At 37.9% G+C, this 25,760-nt stretch overlaps 2 protein-coding genes across 7 annotated transcripts in view; one reads left to right on the forward strand and one right to left on the reverse strand.

Moving 5' to 3' along the window:
- dytn (dystrotelin) lies at nucleotides 1-16,757 on the reverse strand. The gene is made up of 16 exons (XM_015359458.2): nucleotides 16,454-16,757; nucleotides 14,957-15,013; nucleotides 11,852-11,899; nucleotides 11,129-11,203; nucleotides 10,612-10,813; nucleotides 8,814-8,899; nucleotides 8,083-8,183; nucleotides 7,705-7,776; nucleotides 6,534-6,697; nucleotides 6,089-6,200; nucleotides 5,260-5,405; nucleotides 3,698-3,878; nucleotides 3,487-3,563; nucleotides 2,351-2,510; nucleotides 921-1,431; nucleotides 1-144 (listed from the first exon to the last, which is right to left on the reverse strand). The coding sequence occupies exons 3-16, from the start codon at nucleotides 11,868-11,870 to the stop codon at nucleotides 44-46; spliced, it is 2,007 nt and encodes a 668-aa protein (XP_015214944.2). The 5' UTR covers nucleotides 11,871-11,899; nucleotides 14,957-15,013; nucleotides 16,454-16,757; the 3' UTR covers nucleotides 1-43.
- The window catches only part of LOC102697829 (caspase-8-like), a 24,479-nt gene continuing 13,132 nt past the window's right edge, over nucleotides 14,414-25,760 (forward strand). Inside the window, exons 1-9 of one of the 6 annotated variants that reach the window (XM_069196962.1) lie at nucleotides 14,450-14,464; nucleotides 16,644-16,696; nucleotides 19,546-19,611; nucleotides 19,903-20,246; nucleotides 21,308-21,407; nucleotides 21,527-21,665; nucleotides 22,081-22,155; nucleotides 24,261-24,298; nucleotides 25,604-25,715. In XM_069196962.1, coding sequence (XP_069053063.1) covers nucleotides 19,942-20,246; nucleotides 21,308-21,407; nucleotides 21,527-21,665; nucleotides 22,081-22,155; nucleotides 24,261-24,298; nucleotides 25,604-25,715 — 769 coding nt within the window. In that variant the 5' untranslated portion in view covers nucleotides 14,450-14,464; nucleotides 16,644-16,696; nucleotides 19,546-19,611; nucleotides 19,903-19,941. Of the gene's footprint in view, nucleotides 14,465-14,489; nucleotides 14,709-16,643; nucleotides 16,697-18,410; nucleotides 19,431-19,545; nucleotides 19,612-19,902; nucleotides 20,247-21,307; nucleotides 21,408-21,526; nucleotides 21,666-22,080; nucleotides 22,156-24,260; nucleotides 24,299-25,603; nucleotides 25,716-25,760 lie in introns of those variants that run through there. The other 5 variants (XM_069196961.1, XM_069196965.1, XM_069196964.1 and 2 more) reach the window with 5 other exon arrangements.

Raw genomic sequence — 25,760 nt, forward strand, 5'->3', positions numbered from 1 at the left:
TAGTAGTGCTACCAATTTGGCATCGGGTTTATTAACAGTACAGTTAGGTTAGCTTGTATGACACTTTGCCGACAAGATGAGACATGGCATCTCCCACACATTCTGCTGCCTCTATCAGCTCCTGTTTTGTTGCAGAGTGTGATCCTGCAAAAGACAGAAAACAACGGTCATGGAGTAAAAAAATATTTCTGTTTCAGCTGAAGATGACCGTTTCATAATTTCAGAAATATTAATGCTATCCTTTCTTTTATAGAAAAGGGACTCTTAAAATATAAAAAAACTGAAAAGGATTGACTGTGTGACACTTGTTCCTAGTAAGCACTTAAACCACAAAAAACAATCAAGTGGAAATCCATGCAATTTAAAGTACATGTTGTTGGAGGGAGACATTTTTTTATAAAACTTCAGCAATTTTCTCACAGAGTCCAGAAGGAGTTCTAAATTGGGTCCCCAGTTTTTATTCCATTTTTATTTCTTTCATTCTTTCAAGCTGAAAGACATTTGGGTCTCCTGCTGTCATCACTATTACTGGTACAGTGCAGAAATAGCAGGATGTACTGTAAAAGGCAGTTATTTAAATGGACTGAGCTGAAATGGGAAACCAGTATCCCAGTAAAGTGGCATTAGTGAATGTCTCTACAGCACATCACTAGTTCAGCTGCATCAATACAAGAAACAGGAAAACAAACACTAAATAATTTCAATCAAATGGCGTGGTTGGTATGTCCTAACATTGCATTCGTTCTGATCAAGAACTGTACTGAACATTCGAGAATGGAGTCTGATCAAAAAAGGGGATGAGAAGGTTATTTGCACAAGTCATGAAACAGGAACAGTTCTCGGACAGTTCCTAATAGGAATATTCATGTACAGTATATTACAGTGTTTGCTACAGTTCGAGTGTCAGAAGAAACAAATACCTGTTTGTACTTTAAGAGAAAGGGCCTTTTTAAGCTGCTGCACAAGCTCAAACAAATCGTCCTCGTCACGATTGTGATCTTCTCCAAGTTTGGCTGAGTCAGTGGGTGATGGCCCTTTCTCATCTGCAGCGTCCGGCAAGAACTTTTCTTCCTGAACTGACGCTGCCATCTTATCCTCGTTATGCACATCTGGAGGATTTTGTCTCAGATGGCTTCGGGAATCGCTTTCTCCAAGACATTCCGTTATCCTGACTGCAGCGCCTGTGGCACTTGAGTCACCGGTTGTGCGTTCTCTTTTATCCAAGAGAGTGATGGGGAACTGCCTCTGGGCTGGCTCTTCCGTTTCGGGAGACGGCTCCACCTTGTCACTATTTTTGCCGAGTTTTCCCTTGACTTCTTCCAGGAGTTTTAGATGTTGTGAGTTAACAGCTTGTGCATTTTTCACCTTTTTCCTTAACGTATAAGGCAGAGAGGCAGCCGATACAATGCTTTGGGGGAATTTCTGGTTCAACTAAAGGAAAAGGAAGGAAAGGAAATCTCAGATTACTTGACTCATAGCATAATACACAACAAGGTCAAATTAGCTGATGATTCAGTTTCACCCCTTCAGTACAACTGCAGGGTATCAAACTAAGCTGAACATTTTAGCATCTAAAACACAATCCTACACCACTAGCATTTTAGAGATTGTACAGGAGCCTTGCTACTCATCTGCTCTGAAAATGCTTCTTAATGTTTGACAGAAACATGCTTTTTCTTTACTGTAGTGAAAGTAGAAGACTGCAGCAGGGTTAAGTTGAGGCATTGTCAAGCTATCAATCAGACGCTGTCTTGTGGCATTCCAGCTCACTCACAATTCATTAACAGCAAGGAAACACATAGCTCTGCCACATAGACCTTAAGATTATGAATTAAGATTCTTCAATACCTCTTTTGGCACTGTGCATTTACAAATATATCTGACAATTCCATGTAGCCATCTGTTTTCTAACTCCTTTATCCAACAAGGAGTCACAGGAAGCTTCCAGCAGACGCAAGGCAGGGTACACACTGGATAGGACACCAGTCCACGTCAGGGCAGAAAGACCTGAACACACACGCACCAGGGCCCCATTTTTGATCAACCTGCCAGCCAATAAACCTACCAGCATGTGTGTGGATGGTAGAGGAAACTGCAGCACCCAGAGGAAACCCACGTGATCACAATGAGAACATAAAAATGCCACACAGATAATTGAACCCAGGGCTCCAGCACTCTGAGGTCACGATGCTAGCTGCTGTGCCACCATATTGTCCTCAGATACAATTATTCCAAGCACAGCCAACGAAATAAAATGAACATTCTTAAAAAAATCAACGAAGTTTGCCTTTAAGCTCTAGACATTCTGAAGAATAGGAAGGTATAAAAACCTCCGTGGCTTTTGCCTGACCTGCATTGTCTGATAGACCCGAGCCAGCTCCTCTTGTAAATTCTGATTGTGCTCTGCCAGGACTTCCATCTTCGCTTCAAGCTGACCGCACATGTCCTTAAGTGATGTGTGCTCAGATTGAGAGGTACCCTTCCATAGAAGAACCTGATGTTCCAGATAACTATGTACAAAAGAGTGAACCATAGTCAAGGTTAGAGAAATCATTAAAGTCTAAAACTAAACGTTAAAAAACTGCTTAAGCTATACAGTATACTATACACTGCATTGTAACACTGTAGCAAACGTTTGAAAGAGAGCGATTGTACTTTTCAAACTCTTGCATTTGGTATTTAAGACACAAGTACAGTATACTATCAAATACAGCCATATTTGATTGGGTATTCCTGACTGTTACCCTACTTAAGCAATGCTCATTGAGAACACCATTCAACATGAAATTTGCAATACCAGATTAATTATCACAAAATACATTTTTACCATTGGTGATACATTCTCTTTCATGCTTCGACATTTCAGTCTAGTATTTTGAAGTGGTGGAGTAGGTTTTCCGCTGAAATGCATTGGAACATTGTGGAAACTCTCTGAAGAAAGTCTGATCCCTAACCAAAATTCTTAGTTAGGGTAGGTTTAGGATTCCCACAAATCACAGATACTATTTTTATGTCATGGCTGTGTTTTATGACAAAAATAAATTTACAGAAAGTGATCTTTCAATGTTATGTATGTTTTTTTCTTACATATATGGCTCTATACTGTATACTGTATGTCGCTATGTTTTTCCTTGCTAAGGTTTATCAATTAGCTGTCAATCTCCATGACCAGTAGTGAATGACTGCTCTAGAGTAAGGGATCAAACTAGCAAACAAATGAATAAGATTGATTTTCTTCTTTATGTTCTGTTCTCTAGTTTTTATAGCATAGCACTTCAACCCCTCATTAAGCACATTGTCGACCTAACTGGATCAATTCAATACATTTCCCTAGTTTTGCATGGATAATGTTTTTGTCAGACCTGTTGCACATAGAGTATAGTACAGCACTATACTCTGCACACCACTGAGAACCAGATCTGGCTACTTTTTCCATTTTTCATTTAAATGAAAGCAGCAGTAGAAAGAAAGTACAAAAATACTAACCATTTGTCCCTTTGCAAACTTCTGACAGCAGCCTGTGTGCGATTCAGTTGATCTTTCAGATATGCTGTTACCTTTTTCTGCGTACCACAAAAAAATACACATTTACTGTATGTTCTGTGTGATACTTTGACAATAGGTCTAGTTGGTTCAAATCAAAATACAGCAGCACCAGTAAAAATTGGGCAACTTATCCAATATCTCAGTAGCTTACCTGGTGTTGCTGTGAACCTGTTGGCTGATGATTGGATTCTGGTAGCTTTTTGGTATCTGTCTGAGTGGTTTTTAGTTCCTTTTTAATGATCCCTTTATGTTTAAGCTTAACCTCTTCGATGCAGTGGGAGACATGTGATGGAGAGCTGTGTTTAGGGTCTGTTTGGGCCTGAACATGATCTCTGAAACAGAAAAGGGCAGAGCAAATGGTGAAGAACTGAAGATGTTCTTCGGAATTACCCGGTGTGCTTCACACAGCTCCAGGAGAGAGCTGTTTTGTTTTTCGACACCAAAGTAGAATTCTGGAAAGGTAAAACTAAGATTAAAATGTTATGCTACAACAACAGAAGCTTAGCATTTTGGGTAGAGTATACATTATTTTGAAAAACAAACAAAGGAAACATCATTAATTCTCTGTGCCCAAAAGAAACAAAGTAAATGAATAAATGAAGAAATGGAATCTGCAAAAGTCAAAGACTAGAGATTGCAAAGAAGACAAAGAAACTCAAGGATATACTCAAAGGCTATCCCTTTAGAGTGGGAATGAATAATGTACATTTTATTGTTTCTGAAATGCAATAAAGAAAAACACAAGGTTCTCTACAAAATCTGATGCAAGTTCTTGTTATGTCTGTCTCTATTGTGATGTTTTGTTCCAGAAGAAGAGGAATTATTCAAACGCAGCATGGCTAGTCAAGCCAGAGCCTTAAGCATGTAGCCCATCATCAAAGCCTTTTCGATAGAGATGGCATTTGAGAGTGGGATATGAATAGACATTGAATAAAGGCGAGGCAACTAAAGTGAATGCACAAGTATCTTGACTGAGGACTTGAAAAGGGAAAAAGAGATAAGAGAATATCATTCTACGCATTCCTGCACTAATTTGTACCGGCTACTTGTAAATAAAAGTATAAAACTGAACCTTGTATTACAGTTTATAGTTAATGATCATTTCCAATGCAACATGCATACCAAAGGAAGGTAAAATTAAAAATGAAAATTTTCACTGTTCAGGACATAATATATGTCCTATGTCATAATATATGACATATAGAAATGAATAAAATCTGTATCTGTAAAGATAAAAACAATACAATATGAAAAAATATGGCATATTGTGTAGATGTAGCAACCACTAAATACCTGGAAGTTAGTCGTAACATTTAAACCTGTGGTCTCCAGCCCTGCGCCTTCAGGTTTTAGGTCAATCGGCGACTAATAAAGCCAATTAAGAAAAAATGAAGAGCTTGCTTTGAACTGAAACAAGAACACAGGTTTAAAAGCACCTTTAAGTGTTCTAATATATTGTGACTGTTTCAAAAAATCATTAATGGATTAGATCTTTAATTATTACAATACCAAACAATTTCCTGCAATCAGCTGTCCATTATTGTAATCAAAATGTATTCACCACCGTGATTTCCCTTCTTTAACTGCAGCAATTTGCATTTTTTCCAGTGTCAGTGCAATATTGCTATAAATACAGTATATTCCATGTTGGCTACACAGCTAGCAACAAACGGCTTGTTTTCAAGAAAACGCCACTCGTCCTCATGGACTCACGGTGGCTGGATATCTGGAGAGGGCGCCCCGCTCTCCACGACGCACAGAGCTTCTCTTCTGTGAGCTTCCTTCTGTCTACAGCGCCTGGGGAGCAAGTTGTTTCGGGCCGTGCGGGTGAACACTTTCAGAGTCTCCTTCAAGGAGGGCTGCAGAGATAGAGGATGAGAGAGGAGCACTGGCAAAGGCGTTATAGGAGGCAGTGTGTGAAGGCAGCATGAGGCAGATTTGAAGTACTTTCCCAGTCAAGCAAAATCCTCAGAATTGTCTGGAGAAATGGGTGAACTGTAAGGTAACTGTAAAGTAAGAGACTTTGACTATTAATGCTTCCTAATACTTTGACTAGTGGATACAGTATATTACAAGGTTACCTCAGCTTCCTGTTCAAATAAGGCCAAAGGAAACTCAGAACCAAGGTGGAAAAGAAGGTGGAGGCAGGGCTAAAAACAGGCGATGCTTTTAAAAAAAACATGTATAGTATGTTGGACATATTATAAAGTTAAAAGTGAGACACTGACCTTAAGAAATAAATACCATTCTTGGATCAAAAAGATATAGAGGAGCAATACAAATCAAGCCACCTCCACTCTTATCGGTGTGGAGTGCCCTTTAAGTTTTATTCAATCTCATTACGGAAACTTTTCTTCATGTTCTTATCCACAGTTAATATCCAGATTCTAGTTAGGTGATTGTAAGTACTGTTCTGTAACCATTCTTAAAATAAATAAACCCGGCTTTATTATGCAAATGTCTCTTACGTGTGGTAACATCACACCCTGACCTTCATTACTACATACTCTTAGTTTTAATATGGAAAAGTGCGATATCTCACCTGTGTACAGTGCTCCATTACAGGATGAGACTCTTTGTGTTTCTTCGTAGTCTTACAAGTTAAGAAGCACACTTGGCAAATCTGCAAATTCAGACATTTCAGGCATCGATACCTAAAAATGTGGAACGACGAAAAAAACAAAGCGGAGAGTTAATGAAATATCACGTCATTCTAATTAAAGTCACCTCAAACCTTCACTGAAGTCCTCTGTGACTCCTTGCATCCCTACATCTATAAACTGAAATGCCATTTTTATAGATTTGTAAAAAAAAAGTATTTTAAGGACTGCAATGAGAGCATATCTGTAGACGGTGTACTGTACCTTTAAAAACAACGGTGAAATACAGAACTGAAGGCGATGCAAACGCAAAGTGCATGTTGATGGTTTTCACCCAGTTTTCCATGTAATTGAGTTTGTTTTTATTTGAAGATGAAGGAAACAGACCTGAGCCCACACATGGGGAAGCTTTTGCAGATGTCACAGCGGGAGTGATGGGTGACAGCTTCGGAGGCAGATATCCTGTACAAGGTGGAAAGCCACAGAAGAAACTTGGGATCTGATTGCAACCACTCCACAAACTTGCCCTCCGGGATCCAAGCAGTGAGAACCTGAGAAGACACGTACAGTACGGTAAAAAACAATTTCGAAACAACATAAGCCATTTCACCCTGCAACTCACAGCTGGCAACCCACTGAAGCTCAGCAGGTGTGAGCCTGGTCAGTACCTGGAAGGAAGTCCTCCTGGGAAAAACTAAGGTTGCTGCTGGAAGAGGTTTTAGTGGGACCAGCAGGGAGCGCTCACCGCGTGGTCTGTGTGTGACAGTAAAGCTGAACTGTGTACAACCTTGAATTACTTAAGCAAAGAATTCTCACTCTAAAAAACGAGTTAATGAGGGACAACCAGTCAGGATTATATTGTTTCCCAATAAGTCCTTTAATCTATATCAACAGTACATACAATTAAAGTGGAACTGCAACACTATTTTTATATTTCAGGGTTAGAATCAGCATGAATGAGGGCATTTCAAACCACAATGAAAGCAAAACGCACATACTGTAGTAACTTGTAAAACCACCTAATTGCATCACAAAACTTGATAAAATTTCAAGGTACAGTATGTGCAGTGCCATAATCTGGGATTCAGAACGAGGCAACAAAACGTCCAGAGGCGGAAGATAAATACATCTCTATTAATCCAATAGAAATATTGCTCTGGATTTCAAGACAAAATTTGCTGACAAAACTGCTTACTACCGGCAGATCATGTTGGAACATTTCTTGCGGTGAAATGTGTTCCGCACAACCTGTACTTATTCGCTCCTACATGACATTAGTGACTAGTGAGCAGGAAGGTTGGCATCACATCACAATTCATGCGCACTAGAAAGCAGGTTCGCAACAACATGGTGACTTGCAGTATTTTCAAGAAGTTCGTGATTTTGTGCTTAATTCGAAACTTGCAAAGTTGTTCTATAACGTCGATGAATTTATTTTGTTCCGAGTTTTAATAAGGGGTCTGGCGAATTGGGCCTGCAATTTAGCTTTTAATAGTGTATACCACCAGGGACAGTTGCGGTCTGCAGAAAATGTTTTGGATTAACGAGTCGGACCTACCCCCTGAAAGCAGGAACGCACCGCGCTCTCCACTGAGCCAAAGACATTGCTCTCATGTGCTACCCCTGGTATCTGCATGAAGATATTGAGAGCAGACAATGATGAAAGGATACGTTTACAATTATAGCATAAGAGGATCTATCACCATGGAAAAGTAAAGTATTAAAAAAACTTGAACAAACTTAGGTATTAACATAGCATAATGCAGTTTATTATGTTATGTTACATACAGCATATCATGTCTCAACTCATACTCTGCAATATTTATTAAATAATACATAAAACTGTCATCTACAGTATATGCATTGCAAACTAGATATTCTGACACTATAGATATTCTGACGCTACCCAATTTAGAAGTTTTAAAAAGAGTCATACCTGCTTAAGGTCCTCTAAGAGAATCCTCAGGCCACTTCGTGTCACATGACCACTGGGGACACTCTGACTGACGCTACATTGGACAGCCAGTTCCGACAGAGCTACAGCCGAGCATCAAAAGACCATAAACGCTTTTTGAAATAAGGTTAGATGCATACACCTCTTAAAATCATCACCACAGTCTGGTTTAAGAACAACAACAAAAAAAGAGTCTTGATGTCTAGGGTATCCAACAAATTTCAGATTGCGGTGGCTTTGGCGGGCTACAGTGCTGTAAACTTGAAAATAAACACAATGTTTCTTCTCTCCTGCAGTGTAATCCAGTTGAAGAGTGAGAATATCAGCGTTACTTTATTCATCACATTTTTATTGCTAAAAACCCTGCAGATCTGCAGCCTATAGGACCTGCATGATCAGAATCAGAATCTGAATCAGAACCACAGAATCACTTTACTTGCCAAGTGTGTTTCACGTACAGTACAAGTAATCTGATCTGGTGTCTTGGTGCAAAAACATATACAGAAACAGTGACAAAAAACAAGTAGCTCTTTGATGTCTCTGCTTTACTAAATGGATGAGATGTCCCACCGATATTAATCAGGCGCATTGACCAGCAAGGATAACAATGCTTGTACAGAACTATCAAGCATGCAAGTTGTAGAATTCACAGATAACATTACCTAAAAAAGAGGAAACAACCCTATACAAGGTTTTTAGTTTGACTAACTTACCTGTGTATTTTGCAGAGAGCTTTTCTCCTGAGAACACTACTAAAGCCGTGACCATAGATCTCAGAGGAATGAAGCCAGTGTGATCCCTTAAAAAATCATTAATATTTGTTTTTACTTTGATTCAAAGTTATCAAGAGTTCATATATATTCAGCAAAATGGTCATTCCAATGCTAGAAAACAGGATATTATATGGTACCTATTTATTAAGTTAATGAGTCATTCATCATACTTACTGTATACACCCTCTGAAAAAGCAGGTCAGCAACAGGACAGTCCAAGTACTGATCACTGATGACAGATCTCAGCAGGGAAATTGATCTTTTCCACCCCAGGAGAATCCATTAGCAAACCCACTAGTGGCATTACCTGGATTTGAACCTGAAATCCCAAACTTGAACAAACCCACCATGTCAAAGATCTAACCTGCAATTTAGGAGATTTGAACACTCTTGTGGATTCTAGGGAGCGCTTTCACTTTAAATGAAACTTGAATGGTTTTGCCTTACTCCCTGAGACTTGTTGAACAGTCATTATGATTCTTCCTGGTCTCCAAAAGTGTTTCAGTGAATGAGCCATTGTGGACCAGAATACTTTGTGTAAATTCCGTTTAGTTCAGTGTATTTGTCATATGCGCAAGAGCAATCAAATGCTTATTTGCATGTATACTCCGATACAAGGACATGAAGGAATGACCAAAAACATCAACACAGAACAGAAGCAGCAGCAGCAAGTTAAAAAACATACAACTTTAATGCAGTGGAGAAGAGAAAAAAAACATCAGTGTGAGTCAGTGGAAGGGGTCGAGTTCAGTTATCTGACTGTCATGGATGTCTGAAGGGATGAACAGTTGAGAGGCAGGAGAGCAGAAAAAGACCCATATGCGTAGCCCGGGCTCAGCAGTTCAGGAGTCGTATAGAAACCTATGCCGTGGGGCGACCTGGATGCTAGGCGGGTCTCAGGACATCCGAACATCAAGGCTGAGCGAAGGTGAATGAGAGACCCGGAAATACATAGCCCCAGAGAGAGAGACACCGGAAGGACAGCAAAGCACAGGAAACTAGGGACAGGACAGAGTAGGAGCATCCTCTGGCTACAGAGGGCGTGACACTGTCAGCTTGTGGGAAGAAACTGCTTCTGGATCTAGAAGTTTGTGCCTTTATGTTCCTATAACGCTTACCAGAGGGAAGAGGGGGAGAAAAATGAGAAACCAGGATGACTGGTATCCTTAGTGATACTTCCAGCCTTCCTCAAACTATTATTGTCTTTGAGACTATTATTGAGCTTATTGTCAAGGCACCCTGTTGGCCATCTCATCATTACCGGTGATTCGGCCAGTGATGGTAGTGTCATCGGCTTAGTTGTAGATGGATTGGGAGGGGTGTCTGGCCACACAAGCGTGGGTAACAGCAGGGGGGCTAAGCACACAGCCCTGAGGGACACCTACTGTATATTGGCGGTCAGCGTGAAAGAAAGCTTTCCATCAGCCCTAATAATCTGTGGTCTGTCAGTCAGGAAATACAGAATCCACCTGTATAGAGAGGTGCTGATCACGATATTTTCCTGTTATTATTGGTTTACTTTTATATGTAGAAAAATATTCTGCACCTAATTTGTAAAGTGTGTCCATATGTAAAGCGTGTAAAATCTATTTCTCCAAGATTTTTTTTTTTTACTTTCTGACATATATCCGATCTCTCCTGACACAGGGAAGTATACATAAAAGACTAACTGATTTTCCGCCACCTCTCTCTTGCTAACCACCTGCTAGCCCGGGTGTGGACAGCGGTTCACACTCACTTGTCATACAGTGTGGTCAGGAGACGGGCAGTGTGCTCTGTGGCTCCTGCGGCTACCTGGCCTGGTTTTTCCTGCCCAGTTCTGTGGAAGAGCTTCTGCAAACTCTGGGTCACTCCCCGGAGAGAGACTCTGCCATCAACTTGGAGCGTCGTCCTCAACCCATACAGCATAGGTTTCACCAGCTCAAGATCGACCAAATCCACTAGAGGTGAGTAGAAAGAAGAGCAAACAATTTTTGCCACTGGGAGCATGGTGTCAGTGAGGATTAAGCTCTATCACAGAAGATTTATGCCCTGATTTTCTAATTCTGTCTACTGTTACATTAAGTAGGCCCCTAAATTGTAGTAGTAATTGTAAATTGTATACTTATTTTCAATACATCAACTTCATTTTGCAGTCCTTCCATTCACAAAAAGCCCTAGTCAAGAAAAATTACTGTAACAGCTTGAATATCTATCGTGTATCAATTATCCCCACTTACACTCACAAAAGACTCCTATTTTCAATATTCACTTACGCTGGCACTGTGTCTGCAGGGATCGCAGCTTGAAAGCCGTTCGGTACACTGAATGCTGGATTTCATTAAGACCTTCTGAGAAAAGCAAACCAGAAAGAAATCTAGACAAGCACACAGACCAAATCTGTTGGAATTATCGTTGTAAATGGACTTGAGAAATGCATGTTACGTTTTCTGAAAAGCAAATCTGCAAACAAATTCAAACAGGAAGATTAGAAAAATGCTGAAAAACTGCTCATTCTTCAATATCAGGAAGAGGAATCTAATGTCAAAACACTAAAGTTGGTAGGTTTAGAATAGGTTTAGAAAAACTAAATGCTGTTAACTACTGTTAAAATTGCTTTAGTATTTTTTCATGACCTCAAACAATTGAGTGCAACTTTCCAATGTAAGTTAACTAAATAAGCAGATGGAATACGTAAATAAATCAAAACGTTTTCCTAACAAGTAGGACTTATTAGTATTAATTTGCAATGTACAGAGGCACATTAGGAAACTGCAATTTATGTGTGTAAATATACCGATAATGACCTGTCAATTACCTTTAAACAGCATACTTTAAAGCCTTTGCTTTTTGATTTGACAACATCCTTAGCTCTCTAGTGGTGTATTCCAAGTTTAAATGTTACCAAATCACTTACAGTAGGAATATGGAGTTTATGCTGTCATTTACCACGTAGACACAGAAGATTTTTGTATATTACTGTAAAACAAATTGCATACCTATTTTATCAGGATCCATGAAATATTGTTCAGCCGTGATGCATTAATCTGAAACAAACATAAGGACAATTCCATAAAGGCCCCAGAATTTTGAAATCAGAATTAACATACTCCCCAAAACAGAAGAAAAGTCACAAATGTCAGGCATCTGTTTCTTGAAAACAACAACGGAGTCTTATCTTCAACAACGTGGCTCAAAGCTGCTCCACATTCCCTGCACCCTTTGTTTAAAAGTTACCCTGTGTTTTGAATTTTAAATGTGCTTCCCCATAGTATCCACTTGTGTTGACTGGTTTGTTTTTCTCTGTTGATTCTGAAATGTTTTTTGGGGATCATAATTCAAGTGTAGGGCCATCAATTGAAATCAGTTGATTCTGGCATGTTTTTTATGGAGCTGGTACACATTACCTCAGTCTTACCACAGCTGAGCTACAAAAATACCTTATTTGCTCTCATCAAAGCTTTTACTATATCAGAAATGCAGAGCTACCCGGTCGAACTGTTTCATTTAAGAGAACAGTTAAAATTTGGAACAGGCCAGCTGCTGAAAACCTCTGAGAGGAATATAAATATAGGGAAGAGAACAAGTGTACAGTTCGTGTGTTGCCTTGGATCCAAAGAAGTACGTATCATCCTTGAAATAATAAAGCAGATTTCTGAAAGAAGCTCATGAAATATGTTGGCAAGAAAATAACTATTCATATATTGGATTTACCTCAGAGTTGACTGTAAACACATCGATAGCGTAAGTTTCTTTACTTTGATGTGTTTCTGAAACGTTTCTAGGTTTTCTCAAGTTGCCGAAAAAGAATACATGCAGTATCCTCCCTTATTAAGCTTACAGTAAATAAAAATAGTACCGATATTCTTTCACAGTCCTTAATTTTAGGTGACACACAAAGTAGCGAATGACTTTTCTTGATCTCACTTATTACTTATTTATTCAACTGGCAGGCAAATGCACCTACTGTATGGTGACCTCTCCTGGCATCAAACCCAGCCTTAACAAAAGCATACCATACCTGTGGCTGATCTACTATACTTCTGACAGAGTTTTTTTTGTGCAAATAAAACATAACCTGATCACAGGCCCAAACCGCCTATATCCAATTTGTCAGAGTATAAGATGCAAATAAGACTAACACAAAAACAATGCACCACTGCATAACTGCCTTTCACCTTAATCCAGTAAGGAGGTGGAAAGTTTTACTCCTCTGTACGTGGCAGAATACAGATCAAGGAGAAAATGATTACTTATCACAGTCATGCCCAGGCATCATCCAAATATTTTATTGTGCTCATTTTATAGTATAAAATGGCAAAAAAATATGTACTTTTAAAACCACCATTTGCAACACAAAATGCCACTAAAATTTCACACTTTTGGAAAGATGAGGGCTCCTGATTGACTTATTTAAGGGAACTGACATCATTCTTATTTGGTATCGTCCCTGCGTTGTTCTCCTATTTGGTAAAGATACAAGCCATGCGGTAAGGTAATGTTTTCTACTCTATGGATATCTGTGTTTTCTCTTTCAGGGGGCAGCACTAGATAAAGCCCTGCACTGTTTCTTTGCGTGTTCTCATCCACTCTTTCCCACTTGGAGAGCTAGAGTATTTAGAACAGTACATACACAGTCAATGCACAGAGCATTACACAGACCTAAAAGGAGCACATCACTCTAAACTCATGACACAATAGCAGTGATATGTATTTTGTACATATTTCTTGAATGATTTATAATGTTCTAGCAGAGTGATGTACAGCACTATACCACAAGATGTCTCCCAATACCCTGTACAGTGTAGTGTAAGTGTTTCATAAGAGAGCTGTGGGAAAAGACATCTTTGGTTTGTAAGATGTGCTTCAACTTTGCGGCATGTTAGTACCAAAGTAACTCAACTCAAAATTGTTTACCTCATTTTAACCAGGCTAATTACATTCCGTTTTAAACATTAGTATTACAGTTCATTTTAATGGGCAGTTTTTTTAGGTGTGTTGACAGTTTTTTAGCTTTTTTAGGTTTGTTGAGAGGCATCTTTTAACTGAAAAACTCTCCCTTGCACTAAAGCCCAAATTACAGTCGGGGAATTACCTGGGGAAACCCCAGTCTCAAAAGCCCAGAGCTTCATAAATAATGTCTCTGCTATAACTCTACTAACAGGATTATCCAGTTGAGTCATCACAGCCAAGGAGAAAGATTACATATTTTGTTCTGTATTATTCTCCTTCAGTCAAGGAGCAAAGCCTATGTCATAAAATGTACTGTATAAGCAACCGCATGTCCAAATTGTAACCTTTATTAGCCACTTAAAAAAACACTTTTAAAGCAGACACATTTTCCTCCAAATAAATGACTGATGGTTGTGATAGAAAGTGGATTCTAGTCAGAAGATAACTAGATAATAAGGCTAGATGATAAGGCTAGAAATAATTAGCTGAAGAGTTATGTAAAAAGCTGAGACAGACCAACAGTGCAGTTGGCTTTTTTGGGGGGTTGAGTCTGAAAGAGAATGGAATACAGGAAGTGAGTTACTGTGACTCCAGGGAAGGGAGCAAAACTCTCTGGTGTTTACATGCCACTGCAGAGACTGAAAAGCTCCTTGGCAGGGGTGAGTACACATCTGACAGTGCGTTATTTTGTAGTTACAGTGTACGCATGTGAGTGAGCGTTGTGACATGAGAGAGTGAGAAAAGAAAAACTGAGTCGAAAAATGACAGATGTGAGGAGGAACATGATGTGCAGACAGGTCCCTAGCGTGCTCCATTAGTAGGGGTGTTGTCCAATCTGTCTCTCAAGAAAACCTAGCCAGTGTTTGAAGCCCAAGAGGAAAAGGAATGTGAGAAGAAAAACAGGTAAGGGGATTTTCAAAATGCTTGCAGTAACCTATAGGTTTAAAGTTGTTTAAAAATCAAGAGACTTGCTTAAATTAGAAGGTGCATTTGCAAAGACTATAATTCCATTCCTGAAGGTCATGCATTACTCTCACGAAGTGACCTGATCAGTAAATATTTTTTTCAACATGGCAGCACTTGTAAAGAAACGTTTTTTACCATTTTTGGCACTGTCCAACGATATCCATCATGTGGTTTTGGTAACTTACGGAAAGATTATGTTTTGTTGGTGGTTTGCTGGTCCCATGATTTTAACCCTATTGGAACTGTATAGAATAAGGAAAAGTGAAGGTTACAAATAATTCTGTCTAGATCATGGAGAAATAATTACCAATGAATGGACAAAAAAGTTGCCCTCACACCAGTACAACCTGTTGTCAGAAAACCTACTTTAATGTACCCAATTAACCTGTGACTGCTAACTGTCACTGAGGATACAGTAGGTGGAACATTTTAAATGAGAAGTGTACTAGTGAAGGTCAGCAAATAATATACTTGGTTATTTTTTACATTTGAGAAGGTTAATTTCAATATTTATCAAAACATATTAATGCATCTGCTGGTTGCTCTAATCGAAACTATCAAATTCCCCCAGCTGTATTTTTTAAAGAATTGCATTTACTCCTAATTTTCACAGAGTCTATGTGTTATATACTGTGTATACAGTACATAAAGTTATATTTATTTTATTTCTTGGCATGGTTTCATGTTGGGTATCTAACCAAAGGACTTCATAAGGTCTATCAGGTACGGTATTGGTTGAACACCAAATGTAATCAGCTTTCAGACAAAAAAAATAAAACAAAATACTATTTGCACATAGATTACAGTTCCCTTAATACAGGAAATTTTGTTTCAAGGGTTGGGGTTAAGGCTGATTTAGAGGTAATTCAGTATGAAGGTGTTGTCTGAAAGATTACATTACATTGAGATGTATTCTTAAACACAGTTGTGATTCCTAAATGACTTTCAATACACATTCAAAAACCCTATCTGTTAAAAATTATTCTTAGGGGGAAAGTTGAGATTTCAAGCATTGAGACAAAATTCTTACAATTTATTGGAGCCTACAGATTTAATATTCCAAGACTTAAGATTTTTTTTAAAGTGAATCACAGAAAGAAAACAGGCAGTGGTGATAAGATATGATAAGACATGCAGCTGGAGAACAATATTACACGCTGTAGAAAATTGTAACAGGCCGAAGAGTTCACATGAGTCTTTCGTATTGGTTTCTAAGTGAACTAAGGGATGATAGCCTCTCTAATACCAAAATGAGGGTACATTAGAGCTGATTTAATATTACCAAGGTGTAGCAATCAGGAGTGACCAGCAGGTTTTCCCCATGGAAGTATATTGTATATGGACAACAGATCATAGGCAATGTTATGAAGGGCTTAGTGAATTAAAAGATGAGTTTTGAATAGATTTGACTTAGGCAGGAGCTATTATTAAACATGCTCACAACCTTCCCTCACATAACCTATGACCTAAGATCACAGACCTATATGTTTTTACAGAAACATTTCTAAAGAAACCCTGAAGTTTCTTTCATAAGGGTTGAACAATGACCACCATGTCACAATTCTACCATTTTACATTTTTTCAAGCTTAATTTGTCATAGGACTGTCACAGAGCTCTCACATCATTTGTCCCATGAATACAGCTGTGAGGAAAAAGAATCACATCCTTAGAAAGAACTCACCTCTCTTGATGTCCCAGTTAAATCCTGAGTTCTCGAGACTATCCATGTTTCTCAGTCCGGTGAACAAAACACATTCTCCCTGGGAACACACAGCTTTTAAACTGTGCTGCATGTAACCTTACTGCAATGTCATCCTTGTGCTGAATCTCATGTTACTAGAATTATAAATCATTCATTATCTCTCATGCAGTTGCAGAAATATTGAGATGCAAAAATGAATTGCCGTTCATCAGAATAAGAAAGGTACCGTATGTGTGCTGTATTTGTGAGATTGTGCTTTGAAGTGCAGCTTCAAAACCAATTGTATTGTGTTACCTTGGCAACACAAAGGCCTGTGTAGAGACAGAGAAGAAAATGACATAATTCAGTCCTGTATTTCCCTGGACCATCTTCAAGTATATACAGTATGAATTTTTAATATTAACAGCTAGATTTTTTTATGAATTACTCCTGTAAGAATCAAACTTTGTGCATGTCGTGGTAAACATAAATTGGAAAATGTATATGACATCATATAGTATTTGTAACAGGTACAAAGAGGAATATACAAAACATGCTTTAGGTTAAATATAGTTAAATACCCGATAATTCTGGTATTGTTAATTGAAAATAAATGATTGTATTAATAAACAAGCTAAAAAACTATGTAGTCCAGGCTTGTTACAGTTGTCCAGAATTGTTACAGTATATCACCCATACATTAAATGACTTCATATATAGACAAAAATTGAATTGTTTCAATTAAAAAAAACATACGGGTGACAAATATTGAAAAATTGAGCTCAATGAATGTTTTGAGTCACATTCTTAGAGTTCAAGCGTGTCTGGTAAAAATAAATGATGTTAGAAATATTTTCTATGTATGAGAACACAGCCATGAGACGCACAGTAAAAACACAGGAACAGTGAAATAAATACATCAATCAAGTACAGTACAACAAACTCATATGAACACAGTACTTTACAGGTATAAAGCAATATAATTTGGTTTAACATTATCACCTTATACTGGTTTATATTATTTATATAAATATATGTATATATTTATTATACTGTACATACTGTATATTTATATACTGTAAATAGTGTGTCTGTTATGTGTACAGTGCTTGAGGAGTATCATAACCAATTAGTGTAAAACAATATGATGTATTAAAAATGCATCTCATGCCAAAGTCATCATTGCAAAGGTTTCACCAGCTACAAATGCAACAGACTGATGTTAGCAGAGCAACACCTGAGCACTTTTCAAGGACTAACATCACATGGAAAAAAAACATTGCTGACGGGCAGTGATGATGACTTTTTCCTACTTTTCTTTTCTCTTTATGTTCATAAATAATTATAATTGCTGTCGTGTACATAGCTACATACCTACATGTATGGGGTAGCTGACCAAGATAATTAATTTTTTAATGCAATTCTTTCATCACCACTATAATTCACTGTCAAATCAAAGACAACTTAACTAACCACTTGACTGCTAAACTTCATAAAACCCTTTCTGCACTACTCTGCTCTTAGTGCAGCTACAGATCTTCAGAACTGAAGTCATGTGACACAGAGCAGACTTACAGGGGACAATGCCTGGAACCTGTCTCTTTGGATATGAATGCTATCTGCGATGACAGATTGTCTTGCAAGTTGATTGCCGGAGAACTGATAGTGGGTTTGGTTTTACACAGAGCAATCTACAATATGTAGAATATAGTAGCACAGGATCATAGCTTTTGGAAAAGTTTTGACGTACTCATGCCAATTATATGAAGTTTATCTACTTTATAAAATGCTATAATGTTTTAATTTTTTCCATGAACACTTGTCATTATTGTTGTAAATGATAATGGCGAATGGTTTTGCTGTACAGTAGCTGTCAGCCTTTTAGCTGTTGAAAAGGCAGTTGTTCACTTTCAGAACCAAGGACTATATTTTGGTCAAATATGGATGTGATTATACAGAACTGACTGATGACAAATCTCTCCATGAGCACTTTAGGCTATAGTCCTAGGTTATTTTCACTACTTGATTTTAATATGGAAATGAGTTGACAAGTTCACATTTTATCCCAGATATTTACATGAAGGAGTAGCCAAAGACTTGTTACTGAAACCTGTACACTGGCTTCTTTCAAGAAATGGTTGGATAAGATCTCTGGATCAACTAGCTACTACCTACCAAAAGTTAAATAGCCTTCTCTCATTTTCTCTTACTTTCGATGGCTCTCCCACTATGCTCTTGGCTGGGATGCACAATCCAGGTTAACAGCGTTGAGCAGTGGTTCAAAACCTTTCTAAAGCATAAATCATCTAATCTAGAACCCCAATTACTTCAATGATTTATATTTTTTTGAGGGGTGCGAGAACATATTTTGAGAACCGAGGGGACTGCCGGCGTCGGTAAAGGTTAACAACCACCGCTGTGGAGCAAGGAAGGAAAGTCGCGTCTTGCCCTTATCCATCTGCTTGAGACTTGCTGTTGGATTTTATTCGCAGTACAGTCCAATGAAACGAAAGTTGTCCCACATGAAAGGTCCTGAACTGAGTAACGTTATCTAAATGAGTCGATCCGCCGCCGAAACTAGTGCTTTCTCTTCACGTCTCCGTGCGCCTTCCCACATTTAAGCTGGGATGTGCAAAAGTATTTCTGACTGATATTAAAATTATTTTAATTGTGACTTTAATTGAGCGCTCCTGTGTTAACTCTAACTCTACAGCCTAGCACTGGGGGGGGGGGGAGATATCAGACATTGAATTATACAAACCCTATTCGTGAGAAGGGCACAAACTCGGGGTTCGTGTGTTTGCTGATATGTGGTTTGCTATACACTCCTCCGGTAGCACGGAGGAGCAGTTGGCTATTTCCTAACTGAAATTGAAAGGAAAGCCATGACACAGCAGTTTCAGCTGGGGGAGAAAAAGCCTCTGCCTAATTCGACAACGCTGACTTCAGCGTGTGATTAATAGCGTTTTTTATACAGGTAGGGTAACCTGCATATGGTTCGCATTTATACAGTACATGTACACAATCAACCGAAAGTAATTATTGATGGTTTTTTTTTTCTAAAAACATTGACTGTACTTCTCCCATTACAGCTGTCATCTACTTCAAAAGAGTGTCACTGAATTTTCAATTTAAATCCACTCTGGTTAAAAGGAAAGGTAAGTACCGGTTCAGTCATTTCACGCGTCGCATTCCGTAAGGCGTTAACGCACTTCAAGCACAGTAGTTGAACTACTTAAAAGTCTTTACCTTTTAAGTAGTTTGTGTATTGTGCAGTTTAACCATTTTGTACAGATCCCTTTATGTCTTTAATCGCATTTAATATCCTGGACCTTGAGACCATTTTGGCATTTCTGGCGTGTTTTTATATTTTATATTTAAGTGAATATATATTCGTAAATATTCACGCATATTGACTGCTTATGCTGTTGTTGTTTTTTTTATTGTAGCTGTGACGGCGTGCACCGTATTTGACTACTCAGGGGGGCATGGCTACAGCTATAAACGATCTCTTTCAAATCACAGAACAGCTTAGCACAGATGATGTGCCAGCCCTTAGATTCCTATGTTCCGATCTTATCACTGCTAAATCCCAGGAGAAGATAGTCGATGGAAAGGGTTTAATTCTTGAATTAAGGAAGGCTTCGCTGGTGGAGGAAGGAGACTGCTTCATTCTGGCGGAGCTGCTTTATTGGATCGGCCAGAACAAATTGTTAAAGTACATGAACGTCACCAAGGAGATGGTTCAAGAACAGCTCCAGAATAACAATGTATCAAGAGTGTCACCTTTTAGGTAAGCGAAATGTTGTTGTTGTTCTTTAATTAAAAGTTTGAAATGTAACCAAAACCAGCGGAAATGAGTAATTCCAGGTGTTGTCTGTTTCGTGGAAATGGGGCGTGATTCAGGTTAGGTAGTTTACCTGAAATGCTTTTTTACTCGACTGATATTGTTTTCTGTTATTATATTTATTATATTATTATGTTTAGTTCCTCATATCAATGTTTATATCGAAATACGGGTTTTATTTTGTTTCAGCTGAGAATGAGCACTGTTAAGTACAGTATGTGGTGCATGAAGTTTTTAAATTTATAATAATCTCTACTCTGAAGCAGCAAGACCTGTTCTATTCGGCCTACTGAATAGAAGTGCTTCTGACCTGTGCTGCTTCAGACAATTAATACAAAACTCCCGGCGTGATTTCTGTTTAAAATGTTTTTACCGGACATTTATTTAAAAGTGCTGCTCTTTTGTGGTCAGATTTTTTTTTCACTTCATTTTCTAGAACACGTTGACTCTCATAATCAGTCTTTTACAAGATTTTTAAAACCCCTCTGTGACACACTGGATTTCATCTTGCGTTGCTCTGAAAATATTTTGCGATCATCAGACCAACACCCGCCTTCATTGTTTTGTTAAAGTTGGTGCTACACACAAGCACCGTTATACATGTCCTATTAATACTAAAAGTATTAATGTTATATTAATATTATAGTCACAGTCTCATATGGCCTTGCAGCGCTGGGGTCCTGGGTTAATTCCTGGATCTGGGGTGCTGTCTGTGTGGAGTTTGTATGTTCTCCCTGTGTTTGTGTGGGTTTCCTCCCCTAGTCCAAGACACGCTGGCAGGTTAATTGGCACTGTTGTGAGTTTATGTTTAAGTTTATGAGACAATCAATTGTCAAGGCAGCTGACATTTAAAAGTAACTAAATACAGGCTGGAAATGCACTTTCCAGAATGCTGTCAAAATAAATATTCTGCGTTTCATGTATTGAGGAAATTTGGTACTTTAGTCAAGTATGCAGGTGATTATTAACTGTCTTCGTTGTTCATTTGTTTTATCTGTTCATGACAGGAAGATTTTGTACGAAGTCTCTCAGGACATATCAAGTGATGATTTAAATAACATGAAATTTCTCCTGTCTGACAAGTTTGGCGCTTCACTGGAAAACATGGTAAAACTTAATGTACAGTTCTGATATTGCACATTCTGTTATTTTGTATAAGCAAACTGATGTTTCAGCCACTTAAATAAAGGCAAGAACAATCATATAAAGTTATTTTTTTCCCCAAGGATATCTATGACATCTTTACTGCAATGGAGAAGAGGGAGATGCTGGCAGACAATAATTTTGAAGAGCTGAAAAAAATATTTGGGCAAATGTCACCTAGACTTTTAAAGAAAATTGAAGACTATGAAACACATAATAAAGGTGAAAGTACAGTATGTTGATTCCCATATACAGTTCTACTCAGTAGAAATAAAAAATAGTACATTAAAAGTGTAGAGAATTATCTTTTTCTTAAAGGATCCTAAAGTGCTGTAAAAATAATACACAAAATACACAAAAATAATAATAGGGTAATAGTAATGGATTAAAGTTATTGTTCACATTAACATTTCTTATTTACATCAATCCTTTGTTTCTGTTGTCCTCTCTAAATGGACAATATTTTGCCTCTTGATATTAAGTGAAAAGAGGGATTTTCAGAGACCAACATTTCTTTGGATATTCCATCAAAATAAATGTGTACACCCTCATTTGGAAAGGAAACCAGTTTAGAGTTATTTAGAATTGGCTCCTCAGATACTGTATATTCATATGTATTTGTGTTTTTTGTTCATAGATAAACCGCTTCAGGAAGAATCAGAAGTGGTTTCAAATTTGTCACAAATGAGCCTGTGTAACACGACAGAACAAGGTAGGTTTTCCATTCTGGATATGTCACAGCTGTAAAAACAATTTGCCACTTTTAGTTTTTAGACCAACATGAACTATTGACCTAGTCATTTCTCGGGCATGTTAACAGAACTTAAATTAATGTTTTAAAAGTACATGAATTGTGATCCTTCAGTAAACACTTCTTCCATAGCAGTGTGTGAATTGTGAATGAACCTTTCTGTGAAGTGTTAATTGAAAAAGTGATTAAAGAATTGTACTTTGTTAAACCTCATCCTTTTTCTGAACTTGCCCCAAATTGTCCTGGCCACATTAGCCTTGTAATATGAAATGGTTCTGTGTCTTCTTGCTGTTTTTTCCTGTCATAACTATTTGGAGTTGTTCAAAGAGATGACACTCTTGAATTGTAATGCTTCACTGATGAGACATTTGTGATACTCTAATTTTCCTCCTTTGTCATGCTAGCTTGCAATCAGATTTGTGAGCCATAGTGCCTATTATTCATGATTTAATTATTGGATCTATGGATCTAAGCTGACCAAACCAGTAATGAATAAGGAGGAGTGAGGAGTGATGCATAGTGTCATTGGAACAACAAAGTCCAAATGGGGATTTCAACTTAACACGCAAACACTTTGTATTTGTGCTAGTCAAATAAACAGAAATGATCTATTATGTTCATAATCGTATGCTCTATTTTTGGATGACTCCATGCATACAATTGAACATATTAAAAGGTAAACAGTTTGTGTCCTCAACCCAGTGATTTCCACTGACTAAGTATTGTGATTCACTTTAGTTTCAGGGTGTTGAAGTCGGTATTAGGTGGCACATCGCTTTCAGGCAATAACTGCATGACGTCTGTGACTCATTGTGCAGACATTTTAGACTCAGTTACTTTGAGTCCAGTGTTTCTTGAAGGAAGCCAGGGTTTCATCTTTGACAACATGGCTGAGTCGACTGTCCCAAATTCCCACAAGCCTTCGTGTAAATAAGCATTTTCTGTGGTCAGTTTTAAATGATAAAAATCCCCTCTAGAACACAGTTTTTTACTTTTTTTTTATTAACATGAAGACTTTTTTTTTTAAACCTGCATGTTTAGTTTTTTAATGCAGAATGCGCTCCACTTGTGAAACTCTAGGTATTCTTTTGAAAAATTAACATCTGCTTTATAGAGGACAGTGTTTTCCACAAATTGTGATCAGACCTGTTGATGATGATGATGATGGCATTATGGTGATGTTTTTCTTTTGTGTGAAACAACTGCAATTAACCTGAAGCAGTGTAAAATGCTTACTGAATTGATCTCTGATTTAATCTAATTCTAATTCTCTAAGGTAGAAATTGTAGATTTGTGCTTCTCTTCAAACCATGAGGCTTCTTGCTCTTTCTGGCTCTCTTTTCCGATAGCATTGCTTGCCTTTCTCTTGAATAAAGTCTACAACATGTCTCCTGAAACCGTGGGGACAGCTGTCACCTTCGTGATCTTGACTTCTCTGTCTTGGCTGCCGTTCCTAAGGATCATTGACATTCTCGCATTAGCCTAACGCTTTAGCATGGAATTTAACCGCAGAGCTCCTTTGCAAGGTAAAAGAAAATCTGTAATTGATGCATTTTGTCTGTATTTCACATTCATCAGCAAACTGGTGCTGCTTTCTTCAGTGGGTTGTTTTCATTTTAAGGCTTTATAGTATGGGCTTTTTTAATTAAAATAATTCATGGTGCTGAACAATTTAAGCAGCATTGTTCTTTGAATGCCGCATAGTTGGTGTGGCACAGTGCAGGGTGTTGGAGCCCTAGGGTGCTAGCTGTGTGGAGTTTGCATGCTCCATGTTTGCATGGGTTTCCTCCAGGAGCTCCAGTTCCGTCCAACAGTCCAAAACACACTGGTAGATTAATTAGCTTCTGGGGAAACTGGCCCTATTGTGTTTGCATGTCATGCGTTTGCATATGCATCTGAATCTGGACTGGCATCCTACACAATGAGCATCCACCTGCCTTTGTTTATCCTGTATTGGCTCAATACATGGATGTTGCATTGCCAACTGAGTACTTATTGTGAGCAAATAATGTTGCAAAGGATACCAAAAAGGAAGATTGAAAAGAGTGCTTTGTTTTGCCTTTAAGGTAAACCGGTGAGTCAAGAAGAGAGCTGTGTGATACAGGTAAGAACAAAAGGAGTTATTATATATTTGAATATTACTTGTTTTATGTAGGATTGGGTATTTTGGTCCGTCTTTTTAAGCTTCTTTGGTTGCTAGTGGATAAGTGATGGAAAGATCTCATTCAGCTGTTTCTTGAAAGGAAGCCAGAATATCTTCTTCCACAACATTGTTATTATCGGGTCTCAATTTTAAATGCCCTTTGCTGCGGTTTCCAGTATACTATTCTAAGCATCCTACTGGATCAGTGAAATCAGTATGGAAAGCTGTTGTCCCCACAGTACTCCATCAATTATATCACCTTAATTTGGGCATTACACCTTGTCTGTACTGTTTTCTATGCAATAACCTGTTCTCAATCCAAGTACATTACCTTGCATGTTTGCTGCTCTCTATTGTAGAATTAATCTTTTAAATAAAAGAGTCTTCAGAGCAATCTAAATGTACCACCTCATTTGTGATGTTCATAACCATTACTGTTGTTGCTTGATCCAAGAACTCTAATACAGGACTTGACCAGAAATCCACACTCGCATAGAAACCTGTTGTCATACAACAGGATTGATAGATTTAATTTATGAACAAGGTAACAGGTTTTACGACTCCAATTATAAAATTGAGAAAACATTTTGTATTATGTATTTTTAGGTCATGTAAACAAAGCTGAAGTCAACATTTCTAGGTGTTGCAGTAAAGCACAATGGGTTCATAAGCCCATTGAATTGTTATCCGTTTTGAACTCGTACATTTTTAAATGAATACATTCAGAGATTAATTCACACCATGATCAATGCTGAAGTGTCTTTTTTGTAAATATCAATATGCACTTGAAATAGCAGGCGATGTTTAAATGTGTTGCACAGTAATTTTCCCTGCATGCATATTTTTGCAAAAGTGTATTCTTAACATCATGTTTTTCTCTGCTGATTAACTTGCCCTCTTTGTTTCATTGATAAAAGTTTCCAATTGCCATTTCTACTATATTACTGTTATTGCTTATACTTCAGTGAATGTTTTTTTAAACTCTGTTGCCTTTGTTCAAGTCTCATTAAAGATATGATCATTTTTCTACCCGTTTTCATTAACATTAAAAACTAAGAACAAAATGAAGATTTTTTTTAAAGGAAAAAACCCCACTTTCTACCTGTTAAAGAAAAACATGCATGTGTACGATGCAAACTGTATTTCAAGTTGGCTCGTTGTATTAGGTGACCCTCCACTTCCCTAAAACATCTTTCTTAAAAATGGTTCAACATTTCAAGCAGAGGTTTAGAAAAATCACCTTTTTGGTTTTGTAATCTTTTACAGAACAAAGAATACAAAATGTCTAGCCTGCCCAGAGGGTACTGTTTGATTTTAAATAACTTTGATTTTGTGGAAAAAAGGATACAAAACCGTTGGGGAACGGAGCACGATGCAAGTAAGTGCGTTACAAAAAGAATAAAAGGCATAAAATGTTTTTTTC

This window comes from Lepisosteus oculatus, chromosome 12, assembly GCF_040954835.1.
Source record: "Lepisosteus oculatus isolate fLepOcu1 chromosome 12, fLepOcu1.hap2, whole genome shotgun sequence".
NCBI classification, from domain to species: Eukaryota; Metazoa; Chordata; class Actinopteri; order Semionotiformes; family Lepisosteidae; genus Lepisosteus; species Lepisosteus oculatus.